General features: G+C 38.0%; 1 protein-coding gene across 1 annotated transcript in view; it reads right to left on the bottom strand.

Moving 5' to 3' along the window:
- The window catches only part of strn (striatin, calmodulin binding protein), a 97388-nt gene that overhangs the window by 12051 nt on the left and 62980 nt on the right, over positions 1–22357 (bottom strand). The window contains exons 2-10 of the mRNA XM_056468799.1: positions 14303–14406; positions 13220–13293; positions 11780–11861; positions 8699–8866; positions 7165–7300; positions 6688–6847; positions 5832–5942; positions 2204–2347; positions 315–451 (exon numbers count right to left, since the gene is read on the bottom strand). Of these exons, the coding sequence (XP_056324774.1) occupies positions 315–451; positions 2204–2347; positions 5832–5942; positions 6688–6847; positions 7165–7300; positions 8699–8866; positions 11780–11861; positions 13220–13293; positions 14303–14406 (1116 nt within the window). The remainder of the gene's footprint in view (positions 1–314; positions 452–2203; positions 2348–5831; positions 5943–6687; positions 6848–7164; positions 7301–8698; positions 8867–11779; positions 11862–13219; positions 13294–14302; positions 14407–22357) is intronic.

The following is a 22357-nucleotide window of genomic DNA, read 5'->3' as shown; positions in this document are numbered from 1 at the left end:
TAGTCTCTTTATTAATCAGGGGTCGCCATAGCCAACTTATCCAGCATATGTTTTACACAGCGGATGCCCTTCCAGCCACAACCCAACACCAGGAAACACCCATACACTCTTGCATTCACACACACACTACAGACACTTTAATTAATCAATTCCCCTATAGCGCATGTGTTTGGACTGAGGGGGAAACCGGAGCACCCGGAGGAAACCCACAGGGAGAACATGCAAACTCCACACAGAAATCATCTATTTTTGTGTGATGTATTTTTCCTCTGTTTTTACGCTGATGAAGATGTTTTGTGGTGTCAGTAACTCACGTCATAAGACAGGATCTCGGCCTCGTTAGCCACTGTGAGTCCGGCTAGCTCTCCGAGACCCAGTTCATTCTCCAGAGCCTCATCTGTCCCCATGATGAAGGACTTTCCAGAGGATGGAGGAAACGTCATCGCCTCTACTGTACAAAAACACACATGAGATGACACACAGATCATCTGTTAGATTATACAGTCATGCTAATGCAATCTGGATTACATTTGGATTACATTTGTGCTATTTTGTAGATTACTGTTAGATTAAATATGAATTACGTTTGTGCTTTTTTTAAGATTACTCTTAGATTACTATTAGATTACATTTAGATTACTTCTGTGCTCTTTTGTAGATTACTGTTAAATTACATTTAGATTACGTCTGTGCTCTTTTGTAGATTACATTTAGATTACTTTTGTGCTTTTTGTAGATTACTGTTAGATTACATTTAGATTATTTCTGTGCTCTTTTGTAGATTACATTTAGATTACTTTTGTGCTCTTTTGTAGATTACATTTAGATTACTTTTGTGCTCTTTTGTAGATTACTGTTAGATTACATTTAGATTATTTCTGTGCTCTTTTGTAGATTACATTTAGATTACTTTTGTGCTCTTTTGTAGATTACATTTAGATTACTTTTGTGCTTTTTGTAGATTACTGTTAGATTACATTTAGATTATTTCTGTGCTCTTTTGTAGATTACATTTAGATTACTTTTGTGCTCTTTTGTAGATTACTGTTAGATTACATTTAGATTATTTCTGTGCTCTTTTGTAGATTACATTTAGATTACTTTTGTGCTCTTTTGTAGATTACATTTAGATTACTTTTGTGCTTTTTGTAGATTACTGTTAGATTACATTTAGATTATTTCTGTGCTCTTTTGTAGATTACATTTAGATTACTTTTGTGCTCTTTTGTAGATTACATTTAGATTACTTTTGTGCTCTTTTTTAGATTACTTTTGGATTATATTTAGATTACTTGTGTGCTTTTGTAGATTACATTTAGATTACTTGTGTGCTCATTTGTAGATTACATTTAGATTGCTTTTGTGCTCATTTGTAGATTACATTTAGATTACCTTTGTGCTCATTTGTAGATTACGTTTGTGGTCTTTTGTAGATTACTTTTAGATAAATGTTTTGCCCTTTTGTAGATTACATTTGGATTACATTCAGATTATTTTTGTGCTCTTTTGTAGATTACATTTAGATTACTTTTGTGCCCTTTGTAGGTTACTTTTGGATTACAATGATTTATTTAGTACTTTTTTGTAGATTGCTATTAGATTACATTTTGATTATTTCTGTGCCCATTTTTAGATTCTATTAAGATTACTTCTGTGTCATTTGTAGATTACTATTAGATTACTTTGTGCTCTTTTGTAGATGTCCTTTGGATTACATCTAGAATACTTTTGTGCTAACCCTTTTTTGACATCTCATATATTGAGGCAGGATAATCTTGTTCTATGTTGTGCTACTGAATAACACTACATCACAGCTGAGTTTAAAACACTCACTAATGTTTGTCAAATTTACAAAGCAGCATCATTACAAAGAAAGAGTTGAAAATTCAGTACAACATCACTGCCACATCAATTATTTCATCTAAAAAACAGTAGAAGTGCAGACGACAGTGTTAGTCTCATATAACCCATTTCTGCTGAAAGATATGTCTATAAGCAGCAGGTTAGTTATGAACAACTATAAAAGAGTAAAATAAGTCAAATCAATGATTATGAAAAGCGTAACGCCACTATGTAACTAATATGCAATCATGTAATCCATCAAAAGTAACTGTAATCTGAGTACAAGTATTTAAAAGAGTAGTTTACTCTAATGACAAGTTCCTGATTTTTGTAATCTGATGGTGTCATGTGAGTGATTTACCCTCGTCGGTGCGTCCCAGCTGGTGTTCGTTGAGTCGGGGTAAGCTGGGTCGGGCTGGCGGGGCCACCGGAGGCTGGATGGAGGACAGATCCTCTGCATCCCGCAGATTAGCCAACATGTCCTGCAGTTTACAGCGGTTCGGCCCTACAAACACCACACAACAACCATAATATATCTGTGCTTCAGTGGGTTACAATAACAACATAACAACAACGTGTCCACCTTTGACCATGAGTCATAAAGCAGAAGCATTAAACATTTTAAAATGAAGGGGAAAGAAAACCTTGAGCCACCTTAAGTAATTATATGAAATTGTATGAAAATGTATTGACATTTAAATAGTGTAAAATTATGAATAAAAACTTGAATAGCCTTAATTTTAGGATTTAAACAAATATTAAATAATTAAATACACTTGCATTGTTCTCTAGATTTTAATGCAATAAAAAATAAATAATAATTAATTAAAATTAAATATCTATTGAATGCATAGTATGATTTTTATTTATTTACTTTTTTTTCCTTTTACTTTTTTTTCTTTTTTTAAATTAGATTTTTTCTATTTTGTATTTATTTAAATTTTCAATAAAAAATATTTCCATTGATTTAATTTAATTTAATTTAATTTTTAAAGTCTATGGACAGATAACTCTCAAAATAATACATTTTAATAAACAAATCTATCCAAAAAATTGTTTTTAAATTAAATGTTTTTAAAAAATCATACAGATATATTCCACTATGAAATACATAGAAATATATGGCTCAATATACTAAATTTTAAATTAAGCTATCTACATATACAAAATAATATTTGAATAATGTATTTAGCAATTGTTTTCACTTTTCATATGTGCTATTAAATATTAAACCATTAGAAACTAAATTCCCAATTTCCCTTCCATTCAAAAGTCCTCAAGGGTCAGGTTAATCTCACAGCTCAGCTTTATAAATAAAATTAACATTAATTATTATTATTAGCATTGATTTCATGCTCCAGGTGGACAGTTTTCTGATGGGGATTAGCAGGATAATAAATCTGTCAGGATGAAATGGCAAAGAAATGAAAAAAACTGGAAACGAATCAGAGGAAAAATTAGAAAAGGTGATAACTGTGAAAGTAAGCAGAGTCTTGTGCAATCTGTCATACAACCATACAAGGAAATGGGGTGGAGCCTGACTCAAAGCCACACCCACAACATACAGAGGGCGGAGTCATTAAGCCACACCCCAGAGCACAGCATAGAAAAACAGAATGAGAGCAACAGAAAAGAGCAGGAGAACGGTCTCTGTAAGAGAAACAGCTGAATGATCCTGCAGAACAGAAGAAAACAGCAGCGCGCACACACAGACATACACACAGACACACACACACACACACACACACACAGGAGGAGCTGAAGAAAGCAGCTTTCAGTCATAATTACACATGATATTTCAGAGGAGGAAGAGCTTGTACAGATATATTGGAGGATATTAGTAATAAAGCCATATTGTTGCTGCTGGATGATTTATAAAAATGTCCTCAAGACCTTATTTATATAATTATTTATTACAAATATTTATGAATAAGGAACATATAAATGAGTGAATCTCACAACACCAGTTCAGACATGATCAGTTCATATAATATTTTAGATTTTACTTTAAAAAATAAATAAAATAAATAAAGTTAATTCTATTTTGCATTAAACTGATGCTTTTTTTTTAAATTAAAAACATATTTTGAAATTGTAAACAAAAAAATATTAATTTTTTTTACAAGTTTTAAACAAATTAATAAAATTATTTGTAATTAATATTATTTAAAAAAAGGATTTCTACTAATACTGAATTAAACATTTAATTACTTTTAGTTAATTTTAATCAATATCAGCACATTAACATTTTGCATTTGAGTAATTTTTGACAATTAAACAACAATTATTGAATTAATATGTACAATTTGTACAATACAAGTATATATATATATATATATATATATATATATATATATATATATATATATATATATATATATATATATATATATATATATATATATATATATATATATATAGTTGAAATCAGAATTATTAGCCCCCCTTTGAATTTTTTTTTCTTTTTTAAATATTTCCCAAATGATGTTGAACAGATTCAGGAAATGTTGACAGTATGTCTGATAATATTTTTTCTTCTGGAGAAAGTCTTATTTGTTTTATTTTGGCTAGAATAAAAGAAGTTTTTAATTGTTTTAAAGCCATTTTAAGGTCAATATTATTAGCTATTTTTTCCAATAGTCTCCAGACAAACAAACCATCATTATACAATGACTTGCCTAATTACCCTAACCTGCCTAGTTAACCTAATTAACCTAGTTAAGCCTTTAAATGTCACTTTAAGCTGTATAGAAGTGTCTTGAAGAATATCTAGTCTAATATTATTTACTGTCATCATGACACAGAGAAAATAAATCAGTTATTAGAGATGAGTTATTAACACTATTATGATTAGAAATGTGTTGAAGAAATCTGCTCTGTTAAACAGAAATTGGGGAAAAAATAAACAGGGGGGCTAATAAATCTGACTTCAACTGTATATATAAAATTTTCCCTTTGCAATGCATGCTGTTTTTTCAGTTCATCAGGTCCACCATATTAAAGTGGTTAAAGACAAAGTTACTAATGCTCTTGTGAAATGTGAATTCTTTTTCAAATATTTTCCAAGTCATTTTTAACCCAGAGAAGATTTCTTCAACATGTTTTTAATCATAATAATTTTAATAAATATTAATATGCTTTATTAAATATGTTAAAACGTTTTATTAAATATTACCCTGACTAAATCACACCACAGGGAGGTATTTTAACGACAAGATTCTCCAAGTGTGGTTCATCAATGATGAGGGGAATCAGGATATAGATGGAGGAAATGTGTAGTCTGGTGGAACCTGAATATACAGTTGAAATCAGAATTATTCGCCCTCCTGTATATTTTATTCCCCCAATTTCTGTTCACTAGATATTCTTCAAGACACTAGTATTCAGCTTAAAGTAAAGGCTTAACTAGGGTAATTAGGGTAAAGTTAGGGTAATTAGGCAAGTCATTGTATAACAGTGGTTTGTTCTGGAGACAATCCAACACTAATATTGCTGAAGGGGGTGAATAATATTGACCACAGCAGTTTTTACTGAAATAAGTCAGTAAATAAACAACAGAAGACTTTCTCCAGAAGAACAATATTACAGAACAATACGGTGAAAACGCTGTTAAACATCACTAGGGAAATATTTGGAAAAAAAACCTGAGTAATTTAATAAATAATGAATAATATAAATATATATATATATATATATATATATATATATATATATATATATATATATATATATATATATATATATATATATATATATATAAAAAATAATAATATATATATAATAATATAATTAATTATAATATAAGATAATATATATAATATAATATATAAATATATATATTAATTTACTTTATATTTAATTATAGCTGTATATATATATATATATCTATATATATGAGTGTGTGTGTGTGTGTGTGTGTGTATGTGTGTGTGTGATGGAGCAGGGATGGAGCAGGCGGCGGGCGGGCGGAGTCTCTCTGTCCCACTTACTCTTCACCCCCTTCTTGCCCTTGCGCTCCTTCTTGTACTGCTCCTTCAGTTTGGAGATCAGACCCTCGTCCACGTCCCACGACTCACACAACGGGCTCTGCTCTTCCTTCTCTACACCAGGAGGAGGAACACACGTTACAGCAGCGCGCGCACACACACACACACACACAAACAAACACAGGCTGACACAGAGCCCACGGGATGCTCCGGAGAAAACACTCTCTCATGTGTGTGTGTGTGTGTGTGTGTGTGTGTGTGTGTGTGTGTGTCTGTGAGTGTGTGTAGTGTGTCTGTGTTGTGTGAGTGCTTGTAGAGTGTGTATGTGCGTGTATATGTATAGCATGTGTGTGCATTTTCATGTAAATGTGTGTGCATGCGCATTCTTACATAAATGTATGTAGCTATGTGTGTGTGTCGTTGTCTGCATTTTTTCACGTATGTGCGCGCATGTGCGATTGTGTGTGTGAATAAGTGAGTGAGTGTGTATGTCAGTGTGTGCAGTTTTACATGTGTATATGCTGAATGAGTGAGTGTGTGTGTTGTATGTACATTTTTGCACAAGTTTGTGTGTGTGTGTGCATATGTATGCATGTGTCTGTGAATGAGTGTGTGTGTGCGTGCTTTCGTGTATGTCTGCAAGAGTACATGTGTATGTGCGTGAGCATATGTATGTGTGTCTGTGTGCGTGCGTGTTTGCCTGAGTGAGTACATGTCTGTGCGTTTGCATGTGTGTGTGCTTGCGTTTGCATGTGTGTGTTTGTGCGAGCATGCACATGTGTGAATGTGTGTGTGTTTGTGTGCATGTGTGTACGCACGTGTGTGTATGTGTGTGCGTGCGTGCGTGCGTGCTCCTCACCCCAGTCTCCAGCAGCAGGAGTGTCCTGTGTCTGTCCCTCCATCATGTCTTCAGTGTTGGCCAGGAAGTCGAAGCCCTTCAGCACCTCGTCTGTGTCCAGATCTTCACTGACGTCTGTGGAGGATGAGGACGGAGACGGGGACACCTTCCTCCTCACCATCTACAACACACACACACTTGTTCATGTGTTTTACAAGGACATTAATGTGCATAATAACATGGATGTGACATAGTTGTACATTATTAATGTGGTTTATGGGGACACGTCTTGGGTCCTCAAACTTCAAGATGCTTAAAAATCCTATTTAATGGTGCTTTTTTCCCAGTCAACATTTCCCAGTCCACAGGTTTGCTGTGAGGGTTGGGTTTATGAGGAGGACATTAAAATAAGGAGTTTTTACTGTAGAAAATACATTACAGCTATAGAGAATCCTCATAAACCAACCATACCAGTGTGTGTGTGTGTGTTAGACTCACAGTGGCCAGATCCACGATGCTCCTGTTTTGTCCTTCACTGTCCTCATCCTCCTCCTCATCACTGAACTCTGCCGCTGCTTTCTCAATGAACTTGAAGGCCTCCAGAACTGTGGCCGAGTCCGACATCTCCGCTTTACTGCAGTCACGAACACACACTTCAGACATTCACTCATATACACTCTTAAAGAAACACTCCCCGTTTTGGAAATATGCTCTATTTACCCCTACAGTTAAACAGTCGAGTTTTACCATTGCTGAATATACATACATACACATATAGTCGCTGGCCACTTTATTAGGTACACCCCCTTTGCCTTCAGAACTGCTTTAATCCTTCATGGCATAGATTCAACAAGCTACTGGAAATATTCCTCAGAGATTTTGCTCCATATTGACATGATAGCATCACACAGTTGGGGCAGATTTGTCAGCTGCACATCCATGATGCCAATCTCCCATTCCACCACATCCCAAAGTGCTCTATTGGATTGAGCTCTGGTGACTGTGGAGGCCATTTGAGTACAGTGAACTCATTGTCATGTTCAAGAAACCAGTCTGAGATGATTGGTGCTTTATGACATGGTGCGTTATCCTGCTGGAAGTAGCCATCAGAAGATGGAGACACTGTGCTCATAAAGGGATGGACATGGTCAGCAACAATACTCAGGTAGGCTGTGGTGTTGACACCATGCTCAATTGGTACTAATGGACCCAAAGAAAATCTCCCCCACACCATTACACCACCACCAGCAGCCTGAACCGCTGATACAAGGCAGGATGGATCCATGCTTTCATGTTGTTGAGGCCAAATTGTGAGCCGAGCATCTGAATGTGGCAGCAGAAATGGAGACTCATCAGACCAGGCAACGTTTCTCCAATCTTCTATTGTCCAGTTTTGGTGAGCCTGTGTGAATTGTAGCCTCAGTTTCCTGTTCTTAGCTGACAGGAGCGGCACCCGGTGTGGTCTTCTGCTGCTGTAGCCCATCCGCCTCAAGGTTGGACGTGTTGTGTGTTCAGAGATGCTCTTCTGCAGACCTCGGTTGTAACGAGTGCTTATTTGAGTTACTGTTGCCTTTCTATCAGCTGGAACCAGTCTGGCCATTCTCCTCTGACCTCTGGCATCAACAAGGCATTTGCGCCCACAGAACTGCCGCTCACTGGATATTTCCTCTTTGTCAGACCATTCTCTGTAAACCCTAGAGATGGTTGTGCGTGAAAATCCCAGTAGATCAGCAGTTTCTGAAATACTCAGAGCAGCCCGTCTGGCAGCAACAACCATGCCACGTTCAGCGTCACTTAAATCCCCTTTCTTCCCCATTCTGATGCTCGCTTTGACCTGCAGCAGATCCTCTTGACCATGTCTACATGCCTAAAAGCAGTGAGCTGCTGACATCTGATTGGCTGATTAGAAGTTTGTGTTAATGAGCAGATGGACAGGTGTACCTAATGAACCAGACGATGAGCATATATACAATAGGTGTGTATGTACGTGTATGTTTGTGTGTGTGTGTGTGTGTGTGTGTGTGTGCCGTACCCGATCATGGTGTGTGTGCTGTCCTTGAGTGAGGCGGGTTCGGTGCCGTTCACCATGGGCTCGTCTCGGGCGTCTCCGGCTGTTTCTCCACACAGACCCAGCAGAGCTTTCACACGCTGAGACTTCACATCCAGAATAGTGTCCGTGTAGCCCACCTCCTGCAGATACCTGACACACACACACACACAAATGCATGAGTGAGGACCACACAGAACACACACATTACACATGCACGCACACAGCCAGACACTCTCTCTCTCTCATGCATACACACACGCAGGCAGGCAGGCAGACAGACTCTCTCACATACACACACACACACACACACAGAAAAGTGGGGATAACAGCACACACACATTGCAGACACACATTCTCTCTCTCACTCACACAAATACACAATAAGAGGTTAATAGGAAACCACCACACACACGCACACACACACACGCACACACACACACACACACACACACACACACACACACACACACACAATGGTGATCTTAAAATAGGAGTGTTTACTCGCACGTGACTTGTTTTAGCTGTTTTGGTCCGTTTAGAAACTTCGCCGTGTGAAGAACGAAGAGCAGCTTTCAGACAATTTTAATCCCTGTTTCAGAACAACAGAACCGATCCACAGGTGTGAACGCACCCTTAAAACACCATAATGTGATCTGAACAGTGAGATTTGTGATCCATTGCACCACTAATTTTTAAAAAACCGACCACAACATGTCTGTGTCAATCCCGTTATGTCTGACTGCTCTGTTTTAAATATAGGGGTACCCCAGGGATGTGTATCTTCCCCTATTTTATTTTCTATATATATTATTGAACTGCAATGCAATGATGATAATCTCACTCTTAGAAAATACGCTGATGATCTGGAATTAGTTTCCTGTCAGGGAGAAATGAATAGCTCCTTATATTTTCAATATATTAATAGTATTACAGATCAGTTTGGCAGAAGTTCAATACACCTTAATATCGGCAAAACAAAAGAGCTATGCCTGCGATGTCAACCAAGAGCAGTAGATACTAGACTTTATAAACTATTAATGAACAAATAGTAGAGCAGGTCTCAAAATTTGAACTATTTAGGCACAATTATTAACAATAAACTGAATTTAACAGTAATGTCGAGGCTGTTTATAGGAAGGTAAGTCAGCACCTCAGTCTCCTCCACAGGTTGAGAAGTGTTAATGTTAGCACACAGACTTTAAACATGGCATATAGATCATTGATAGAGAGCGTTCTCAGTTATAAGATTTGTTCATGGTTTGGTAACACAACACTTAAACAGAAGAAGAAATTATGGCAAATGATCAATCAGGCGATTAAGATATCAGGTCATAAACAACATTCACTGCAGATTCTATTTGGAAAAGCCGCAGCTGCGATTGTTAAAGATAACACACATCCCCTTCACTCAGCTTTTGAATTGTTACCATCAGGACGCAGGTTTAGAATACCTAAAGAAAGAAAGAAATGCTTATGAAAAGTCATTTATCCCAACTGCAGCTGTTGTCTTAAATCAGATCAGTGTTTGAAGTGAATGTGGTGGTTGTCCAGAATGATCTGCAGTAATATGTATGGGGCTAATTTGGTTTTTAAATGTCTAACATATGTTGTCGTCTTGTTGTGATTGTTGTATGTATGCAATCGTTGTCTTAAATCCAGTGGTAAAGACAAATTTCCTTTCTGTGCCGAGTAGAACTGACAATAGAGTTTAAACTGAAGTAATAAATAATGAAGCTGATGATAAAAAGTCAACGCATGAAGATTAAACCATACACTTTAAACACACTGACAACTATTACTGAGCAGATCAGAAGCAGCTCGTCAGGTTTATACTCAGAGAAAGAGCAGCGCTGAGAGAAAGACATGTCTGTTATCATCACACACACACACACACACACACACACACACACACACACACACACCTGCAGTCCTGCGCGAACACTCCTGCGTCTTGAGGAGAAGCGTTTGACTTTACAGCAATTTAAGACGAGAGAAGAAGCAAACAAGAGAGAGAGAGGCGGAGTGTGGAGTCTGTACCAGCCTCTGTGTACACCAGCAGGAGGAACAATCACACATTCATACAGACGCACACACACACGCACACACACACACACACACACACGGATGGAGACATACGCACAGTTATAAGAACACCCGTTCACACATACAACCAACAGACACTCACACACATACAGTTATATATACACAAGCAGGCTCAAACACACACACACACACACACACACCCACACACACACAATAGACACTCACACAAACATACTTGAGCACACACAAAATGTGTTGAACATACATACACGCACATACAACCAAGTCACGCACATACAGAAATAAATACACAAACTATCACGCACACACACACACACTCATACATATGGACAAATCTATACACAAAAACACACACACAAACACACACACACACATACACAAACGTACTCAAGCTCACACAAAAATGTATTAAACATACATACACGCACATACATAATGTACAAATATACACAAACACACTTGCACACGCACTCACACACACCTACACACATATATGGACAAATATACACACAAACACGCACATACATAAATATATACACAAACATGATCAAGCACACACACAAATAGATTCACACACACAAGCATGCACACACTCATACACATACACATACACATACGCTGGCTCACATGCGCGCACACACACACGCACACACACACACACACACACGCACACACACGCACACACACGCACACACACGCACACACACGCACACACACGCACACACACACACACACATACATACATACATATGGACAAAGATATGCATAAACAAACTTGCACACATTCTCACACATTCTCACACACACACACACACACACACACACACACACGCACACACACACACACACACACACACACACACACACACACACAAATGAATGTATAGTAATGTGTGTGTGCATATTCATGATTGTGTAAGTGAGCGATCTGTGTATGAATGCGTGTGTGTGTGTGTGTGTGTGTGTGTGTGTGTGTGTGTGTGTGCGCATGTGACTCACTGGCGCAGCAGTTGCCTCCCCTGTTTCCAGCTCAGTTGACTGTTGGCCGGTTCCGGAAGAGCCTCGCTCTCATTGCCGTCATCTGCAGGTCAGAGGTCAAAGGTCAGACACAAGATGACTGACAGGTGTCAATCACAGTGCGTCTGCTCAACTTCCGCTCTGAACACACTCCTCATCAGCTGATATTTTATTATAGCTGATATTTCAAATATTATAATACATGAATAATCACAAGATGAATATAAACACGGCATGATAAGAGTGTACGTCTGATGTGTGATCTGTGTGTAACTTTTATTCACAGTGATTCATATTTCTGTGACTTTGACATTACAGTATTATTTCATATTTTGTATGTTTTATTCTTAGTAATATCAAAATACAAATATTACTAGTTAAAATTTTATTGCAGTTTGTTATATAATTATTCTTACATAATCACACAGTGAAACTGCAATATGAAGAGTTCAGATACAAAACCCTCTACATCCATCAGAGCTCTTCTTGTGAATCAGCATTTTCTATCAGGCTCCTCTGATTAGGTTCAGAAGATTCATTTTATAGGTAATGATATGTTTATTAGCTGGTAAATAAAATAATCTTTTTTCATAAATCTCACTTTAGACAATTCTTTGGTTTTTAACAAGGTTAATTTTCTTTGGCATCAACACCAGCTGAATCCACTTCTGCTTTTTATGCAAAAACCTCTAAATCCACCTGTTGGGACAAGACAGTGTAACTAGCTGAAAATAACTAAAGATGCAATTAGAGATTCTTTTACCAAACATAAAACACATTACACAGACCATCTGATATTAAAAATACAGAAATCTGTCAAGTAAGTAGCGGTTCATTCCACTGTGGTAACCCCTGATAACCCAGAGACTAAGCAGAAGGAAAATAATGAATGAAATCTGTCAAGTCAGCACATTAATCAATAACATTAAAATAAACATGAATTAAATCTGAATCTGTTGTCATTTCTGATATTTGGGTTTAGATTTAATGTAAGTAGAGCAATGTAAACAGAGTAAACAGTGTAAACAAGCTTGTTATGTTCAAATAATGTAGTGTAAAACACTGTGAAACATCAATATCTGTGCATTGTCCATTAATATTAAAAGCTTATCAGACGTATATGAAGTCATATAAATAATGGAGTTTTATACATTATATTTATCTTTTAAAAAGAGCTTACATTAGCAAAACACAAGATACGTCTACTGTGCTAAAAGAGGACGTCTCTCAGACACGTTTAGAGCAGTTATTAATTATTAAATACTCATTTTTCCAGTGAAGCATCACAACAGATGATTTTTTTGTTCATTTAGTTAAATTGTGCAGCCCTACACAGCAAAGCTCCTTTTATTCTCTTTCTTTAGCTCTGTGTGTGTGTGTGTGTGTGTGTGTGTGTGTGTGTGTCTGTGTGTGTGTGTGTACCAGAGTCATAGCTGGGCGGCTTCATGTCCCCCTGGTTGAGTTCGGTGCCGTACTTCAGCTTGTGGAATTTGGCCCTGCAGAGGAAAGAGAAGCCGTAGCTTAAAAATAATCTACATTTAATTTACAGAAATATGCAGATATATACAGTTGAAGTCAGAATTATTAGCCCCCCTTTTTATTTTTCCCCAATTTCTGTTTAATGGAGAGCAGATTTCTTCAACACATTTCTAATCATAATAGTGTTAATAACTCATCTCTAATAACTGATTTATTTTCTCTTTGTCATGATGACAGTAAATAATATTAGACTAGATATTCTTCAAGACACTTCTATACAGCTTAAAGTGACATTTAAAGGCTTAATTAGGTTAATTAGGTTAACTAGGCAGGTTAGGGTAATTAGGCAAGTTATTGTATAATGATGGTTTGTTCTGGAGACTATCAGAAAAAATAAATAGCTTAAAGGGGCTAATAATATTGACCTTAAAATGGATTTAAAACAATTAAAAACTGCTTTTATTCTAGCCGAAATAAAGCAAATAAGACTTTCTCCAGAAGAACAAATATGATCAGACATACTGTGAACATTTCCTGAATCTGTTCAACATCATTTGGGAAATATTTAAACAAGAAAAAATAAGAATAATATTGGGGGATAAGAATAAATCAAATGGGGGCTAATAATTCTGGACTTCAACTATATATAGTGATTTCTTTTATCCAATAATAATTGCTTTGTTTAAAACAATAATATTTTACTGGATATACAAAATTTAGAATTATGAAACCTTCTTTTGCTCGTTATTTAAAGCAGAACATGTGTAGGGTGTGAAAACAATGTGTGTTTATTAAATGAATAATTAAATCTGGCTGCTTAAAAATATAAAATAAAAATTAATGTTCACTTACAACTATTATCTTGCTTGCTCACTCATACACACTCACACACACTCTCTCTCTCTCTCTCTCTCTCTCTCACACACACACACACACACACACACACACACACACACACACACACACACACACACACACACACACACACACTCTCTCTCTCTCTCTCACACACACACACACACTGACCTCTCCTGCTTGAGAGCGTACTCCAGCATTTTTATCCTCCGCACCAGATCTTTCTTCAGGTTCTCCTGGCCTTTCCTCTCGCCCTGCAGGAACGCGATCTGAGCCTGAAACACATTAACAGGTCCGTTCAAGATCTGCAAGCACTCGCTGAAGAAATCTGAACCCAGAACAGCATGCACTCCCTGCTATTTTACAAGAGTTTTAAACTGAAAAATTAAAATAAAATAAAAAGTTAAATAGAAAGTGAACAGTTAAGCAGAAATAAAACAGTTTCACACATATTTACAAATATTTTTCCTATTTAATTTTATCAGTATTTATTTATTTATTGATTTCTAATTCCAAATGGACCAGCCTGTAATACAGAACTGCGCACATTATTAGTAAACCAACTATAAGTCCACTAACGACCAGTTCAGACTGCACGATTTAGCCCTGAGTTTGACTCACCAACAGGTTTTGAGAAATCACAGACAAATACCTGAAATCACAGGTAAATCGGTGCTTACAAGTGAATAACAATCACATAGTGTGAACTACCAAATACATGATCTGAGAGAATCACAGATGAGCCGCTGACATATTTGGCATGCTAAATATATGCTGTGCTATGTGCTATACAGTTAAAGTCAGAATTATCAGCCCCCTTTGAATTGTTTTTGTTTTCTTTTTTAAATATTTCCCAAATGATGTTGAACAGATTCAGGAAATGTTCACAGTATGTCTGATAATATTTGTTCTTCTGGAGAAAGTCTTATTTGTTTTATTTCAGCTAGAATAAAAGCAGTTTTTAATTTTTATGAACCATTTTAAGGTCAATATTATTAGCCCCTTTAAGCTAATTTTGTTTCCAATAGTCTACAGAACAAACCATCGTTATACAATAACTTGCCTAATTACCCTAACCTGCCTAGTTAACCTAGTTAACCTAATTAAGCCTTTAAATTTCACTTTAAGCTGTATAGAAGTGTCTTGAAGAATATCTAGTCTAATATTATTTACTGTCATCATGACAAAGAGAAAATAAATCAGTTATTAGAGATGAGTTATTAACACTATTATGATTAGAAATGTGTTGGAGAAATCTGCTCTTCGTTAAACAGAAATTGGGGAAAAAATAAAAAGGCGGCTAATAATTCAGGGGGGCTAATAGTTCTGACTTTAAGTGTATATATTTAGATATGCTAAATATCTGGAGCTGGATTTAAATCATGCCGTGTGAAATGTGTTCTGATTAAAAATAACATCGGCGCCAATAGCCTAGTGGTTAGTGCATCAACACATACAGCGACATACAGCAAAGTTCGATTCCCGGCTCGAGGTCCTTTCCTGATCCTTCCCCTATCTCTGCTCCCCACACTCTCCTGTCTCTAATCTCCACTGTCCTATCAATAACGGTGAAAACCCCTAAATAATAATTATAAAAAAATAAATAAATTACAGCCAATCAGAGAGCAGCATCCACTAGTGTGTGTGTCTGCAGGCCAGCGGGAGGTTGGGGAGAAGCTAAAAGAGCTCATTTCCAGTGTATTTAAACCCAAGAAATGGAGGAAAAACATGTGTAGATTTGGCAGGAGCACTCGTGTCTGTTTGATGTGTCATCTGACCAATACCACAACTGGGTCAAAAAAGAAAAAAGGTGGAGGAGAAATTCTGCTTAAATCCCAGGAGAGCAAAATAAGTACGTTCTACTCCACTAAAGGCTTTTCATTATGTAGTTAATAAATAAGATATACAACTTGACCTCACGGTGTTTCCATGTCACTTCTCGCATGTGTTTAGTCTAGATGTAGTGTACACATGACTGTACTGCTCTATCAGGCATGCTCATGCTCACATACACACACAGACCCAGTACCGCCGCTCTCTATACGCAGAATCTCTGTTGCTCAAAAAAATATATGAACATTTATTTAGTAATATTAATATGAACTGAGGGGCGTCACGGTGGCGCAGTGGGTAGCATGTTCACCTTACAGCAAGAAGGTTACATGTTTCCCATGTAACCGGTTGCAGCTGGAAGCGCATCCACTGCATAAAACATATGCTGGATAAGTTGGCAGTTCATTCCGCTGTGGCGACCCCAGATTAATAAAGGGACAACTTGACCTCACGGTGTTTCCAAGTCACTTCTCGCGTGTGTTTGGTTGTGAGATTTGCGGACCGAGAGACAGTTATCTTCAATTGTCCTACTGTAAAGTCATGCAGTGTGAAACCCCCTGACCTGATCCACCTCGCAGTGTAAACACAGCAGCGACCCCAGATAGTCATGCAGTGTGAACACATCTGTGACGACGCTGCCTTGAAAACCCTGCAGTCTGAATTCTGCGTAACACTCATTACTGATACAAACGTCTGCTTGACTCTGATTTAATCCTGCTTCTCTAATGCTGGTGCAGAACCACAGAACCACATGCATGCTATGCAGATTTCCAAGTCCAGTAAAAGGCGTTGGTAAATGTGTATTCGGTTTGATTTTTGTGGAGTGCTTAATGAAATAACACTGCAGAGCTGAAACTGTTCAACTCATGTTTTTTCTTTTACTCTGGTCTCCAAATTTGGCCAAACTCTTTAATAAAGGAGAAGACATCTTTGGGGTTTTCCCAGAATGCATTGCAACACATTATTAACCGTGCTGATAAATGTGAGTGTGTGTTTGATGCTCTATCAGTGTGAAATGGACTTTGCATTTGATGTAAAATGTCCTGAAATAGATTCAGCTGTACTGTAATGCTTTCTTCTCTTCTCTATTCACCCAATAATCAGATCTGACCCGCATCATGTGACCACATTACATCACAGCTTTGCTTTGCTGTCTTAATGTGAGAAATAATTCAGATTAAACACAGAAAACAGCCTGTTCAAAACCTAGGGTGCTCACTATCTAGACAGCACCAAATGAGCTGATGTTTTAGACACAACACAGAGATGCACAGCAAATCTAAATACATACATTCATTCTCTTTTCGGCTTCGTGCCTTTATTAATCAGGGGTCGCCACAGCGGAATGAACCGCCAACTTATCCAGCATATGTTTTACACAGCGGATGCCCTTCCAACTGCAATCCAGTACTGGGAAACACCCATACACTATGGCCAATTTAGTTAATCAATTCCCCTATAGCGCATGTGTTTGGACTGTGGGGGGAACCGGAGCACCCGGAGGAAACCCACACCAACACCGGGAGAACGTGCAAACTCCACACAGAAACACCAACTGACCCAGCCGGGACTCAAACCAGAGACCTTCTTGCTGTGAGGCCACAGTGCTAACCACTGAGCCACCCAAATCTAAATATATCACTGTTAAAAAGAACAATAAGTTCCCATCCGAGTGTTTTAGTCCACATTTGAGCAGCAGAGAGAGAGAGTGTGTGTGTGTGTGTGTGTGTGTGTGTGTGTGTGTTGAACATCAGTCACTCATGAGCAGATCCAGATGTAGTGTACACATGACTGTACTGCTCTATCAGGCATGCTCATGCTCACATACACACACACACACACACACACACACACACACACACGCAGACCCAGTACCGCCGCTCTCTATACGCAGAATCTCAGTTGCAAGATGAATATTTAGTAATATGAACGGTGGCGCAGTGGGTAGCACGTTCGCCTTACAGCAAGAAGGTCGCTGGTTCGAGCCTCGGCTGGGTCAGTTGGCGTTTCTATGTGGAGTTTCCCATTCAGTCCAAAAGACATGCGGTACAGGTGAATTGGGTAGGCTAAATTGTCTGTAGTGTATGAGTGTGATTGAGTGTGTTTCCCATGTAACGGGTTGCAGCTGGAAGGGCATCCACTGCATAAAACATGTGCTGGATAAGTTGGCGGTTCATTCCGCTGTGGCGACCCCAGATTAATAAAGGGAGTAAGCTGAAAAGAAAATGAATGAGTGAATGAATATGAACTGAGTGTAAATAAAAACATATTGATAATATGTTGATCAATACATTTTAAAATTGCATTTTTACTCCTCTGATCTTTGTTTTACTGCATAAAAAGGCAAAGGAACATTCCTTCACGGTTTCTGGTATTGTGACAAAATCATCTCTTTTTGGAAGAAAAGACATCATTTTCTACAAGGACTCTTTAAGATAAAATCCAGTTTCTCTCTAGAACTGTACTTGTTGTATGGTGGAGTAGAGAATGTGTTGGACTCCCACACCAAACATTTGGTGAAGTTTTCAAACTAATTTCGAGAGGAGCACGTGATATGATTGACTGCAGCTGGCCACTCATCTACATTCACTAGTTAGCCAATCAGATTAACCCCAACTCACTATAAGTAGCCTAGCTAGAACTACTCTCTTATCTTCGTTTTCTGAAGAAACCCCCCATCCACCCCTTCTCCTCCTTTTTTCTTTTACCACGGGGAGCTCTCGAGAACCACCTGATCTCGTACTCCCCTCATATGCTCTATGGACCAGGCGGGAGCCCTGGGCTCACCTATCTCCGAGCTCAGGGTTCTCTCCCGGGACAGCATGCCGAACCTGCTAACAGTTGTCAAACAATATCTAAGTGTGAACTCTTGAATTTTTAATTTTGGTCTATCTGGCTAAGAAATGTATACTTTTACTGTGGTCATCTCCTCAGATACCCTGCTTTAAAATGTGGTTGTCTCATGTGTGTGCGTTATTTCCACTTGAGAAACTCACCTATGATATACATCAAAAGTCAGATGACTTCTGGCAGCTATAAACACCTTTTTGGCATCACATCAAACATTTCTCCTCATTTTCTACTCTATGGTAAATATTTTTTGTTCCTAGCTTGACTGTATTACCATGTTAACCTGTTTGTATATTTCCCCCTTTACTATTTTTTACTTCCACTGTATGACCGAGACTGTATTTGTATGTTGTTGTACCAAAATAACCGACGACTAATAAAAAAAATAAAAAATAAATTAATTAATTAATAAATAAATGCATTTTTTGGTGAACACAAAAAAACACGTGACGTCATTTGTTTCCGTGCGCACGTACTTGCTGGCCCACTTTCGTTTGCGGCTGCTAGCAGCACATGCTTATAATTGATGCAAGTTACAACTGTACACCCGGGAAAGGACAACAGCAGTCTGGAGCCGAGAAGAGGAGGAAAGTACAAGATGTATCGCGTGCATCACTTTAAGCTAACTTATGTCCATGAATCTGGAAAACATTATATTTTTTGTTGTTCAGGTAACTCAGTAAGGCTTATTAATGTTTAACTTCGCCACAGCTCCGCTAAATCTGCCTGATTTGTTGTTGTTTACCTTCAGTTTCTTGCTTTGCTGTTCTGCATCGTGCTTTGAACAATGATACGACATGTTATATGACTTATCTGTTTACCCCTCTTCCACATGTTGCTGCTTATTATGCAAACTCTGTTATTATTATTATTATTATTATTATTATTATTATAACTTGGCCAACGCGGTGGACTTTCAAGTAGTAAAGCACGACTTTGCGCAAAATAAAGTGCACTTTAACCCTTTCTGACAATGAGTGCATTACAACGGTGGCTCAGTGGTGAGGACAGCAAGAAGGCCGCTGGATCAAGTCGCGGCTGGGTCAGTTGGTGTTTCTTTGTGGAGTATGCAATATCTCTCTCTCTCTCTCTCACACACACACACACACACACACACACACACACACACACTCTCTCTCTCTGTGGGAACCAAGGCCAGTGCAGTGCAGTGTTGTGGTGCTTTGCGTAACACAGATATTTGCGCTCTGGAATGTTGATAGAGATGTGGAAACTCCCAGCATGCTCAGCTGAAGAGCACCTGACATCATCACTGACCCAAACACCACAGCGGGTCGCCACAGCGGAATGAACCTCCAACTATTCCAGCATATCTGTCACACAGCGGATGCCCTTTCCGATACAAACCCAGTACTGGGAAACACCCATACACACTCATTCACACACACACACTTATACACAACTGCCAATTTAGTTAATCAATTCCCCTATAGCGCATGTGTATTAGCGCTGCATGTGTCAGATCAGCATGTTCACTGTGAGCTGAATGGGCTTACACTGCTCTTACACACAAGCTCTGACACTGCACAACAATCTGATTAAAGCAGCACTAAACCAGTGTGAGATCAGAGCAGACTCGAGAACTTATTCTGCTCAAGAACTGCCCAGTTCAAGATAAACAGACTGAACAACATGTCAAATGAGCAACTACAGGGACCTCTGACAGACACAAGGGGGAGACATTATATGAGAAACATGTATATATATAGGCAAACACTCATTTTACATTCGCTTTCAAATAAACTGCATGTGTAAACTCGTACAGCGTCTCTCTCCTGATCACTGTATAAACACTTAATAATAATAATAACTCATGTACAACTAATAAAACATTAACTGTCATCATCCTGTCATCGGGATGCTTAAATTTACACTGGTGATGGTGTGGAGAGACCCCTAAGAGCTTTGGGTGTATAGCCATACCTGATAAACACGCTATATAAATACACACATTACCTTACATCATTTAATTTGCTATTAAATCCTCAATCAATTATGACAAACTATATATCGTTAACAAGGCCTAAGACTTCTGAATACATATTTCATCACTGTTTATTGTTAAGCAGTAAGAGTAATAGATTAAAACACATTTACTGTCACCATAGGAGCATTTACGGTTACATTTAAAAGCGTAATAATGTAGTCTAAACATAAAGCAAACATGACAGACTATACATCATATGAAAGCTTAAAATGTCTAGTTTCCATATCACAAGACTGATTTTTTTGACAAATATTACTGAGGGACAGTTAATCGTTCATTTTCAACAAGAACACTCATCAAGAGTCACAAAGCATTACTTTGCTACAGCAATGCACACGTACATTTTGTTCAAATGTTTTTAGATGCTAAATAAAACTCAAATCCCACCACATACTACTTTATAATTAAATATCTACTTTAAAAATATTGTCAAAAGTATGAAAACATACAGTTCATATTCCACAAAATATAAGAGGGGGCGTTATATGGTTAATAATATAAACTGGATATCATCTAGTGGTCATGTCTGGTACTGCAGCTAAACTAAATCTCATTGAAAGCTCAATTTTTGAGATAATAACTTCAAATTTAGAATATAATTTATTAAGATATCTAACTATTATTTTCTGTCAATTTAAGCCTAAAACAGGTTTTGTTAAATACATTTTACTTAATACAATGGTCCCTCGTTAATCGCGGGAGTTACGTTCTAAAATAACCCACAATAGGCAAAATCCGCTACGTAGTCAGCTTTATTTTTTACAATCATTATAGATGTTTAAAGGCTGTAAAACCCCAAACTACACACTTTCAGGGTTCTTGCACCATTTAAAAGTAAAATTTAATGCTTTTAAGACCTCAACAAATATAATTTAAGACCCAAAAATGTCATAATGTCTTTGGAATAGGCTAATGAATTTATTGTCCTCGTTAGATTCAAATGAATTGTGCCACGTCACAGTATGGATAACCCACAGTACCTGCCTTTTGGTGTCTGGCGGTGAAATGAAGCCGTTATAGCTGACTGTGAGGTGGCATCTGAACTAGAGCTGTAATCGGGCCATAAAAGTTAGGCCCGATAGGGCCCGAGTCCGACGAGTATATATGGAACCCAGTCCCGTGGGTTCCATATTCTGAGAACGTAGTCCCGTGGACGTTTCTGGAGACCGTGAAATACGTAGCCGGGGGTACGTATGGCTGCATTTCATTTTTTTAAGCGAACGCTGCGGGGCGGTGTGACGCCAGCCGGCCGCTCGCCTCCGTATGGAGGGCTTTCCCGCTGCAACCAGTTTGTCCGGTTAGCTCTTCGTGTACTCTGGCGGACTCGAGGCGCAGAGAGGGGCTGACCACGATGATGACGACGAAGACCGGGTTCGAGTTCGGGGAAGAGCGGTTCCAGAAATCAGGTAAGAAAACAAAAACAAAATCCAAAAAATGAAGCGAACAACTTCGTCACAGGGTGAGAATGTGGTCAAAACCCGAAAACGTGGCTTTTCTGTTTCTGGACGGCTTTTGTGAATCGTCGTTGGTTGGGTTTA

Source organism: Danio aesculapii, chromosome 11, assembly GCF_903798145.1.
Source record: "Danio aesculapii chromosome 11, fDanAes4.1, whole genome shotgun sequence".
Lineage (NCBI taxonomy): Eukaryota > Metazoa > Chordata > Actinopteri > Cypriniformes > Danionidae > Danio > Danio aesculapii.
Note: the sequence above shows the minus strand (reverse complement) of the source record. Positions and strands in the feature narration are given on the sequence as shown.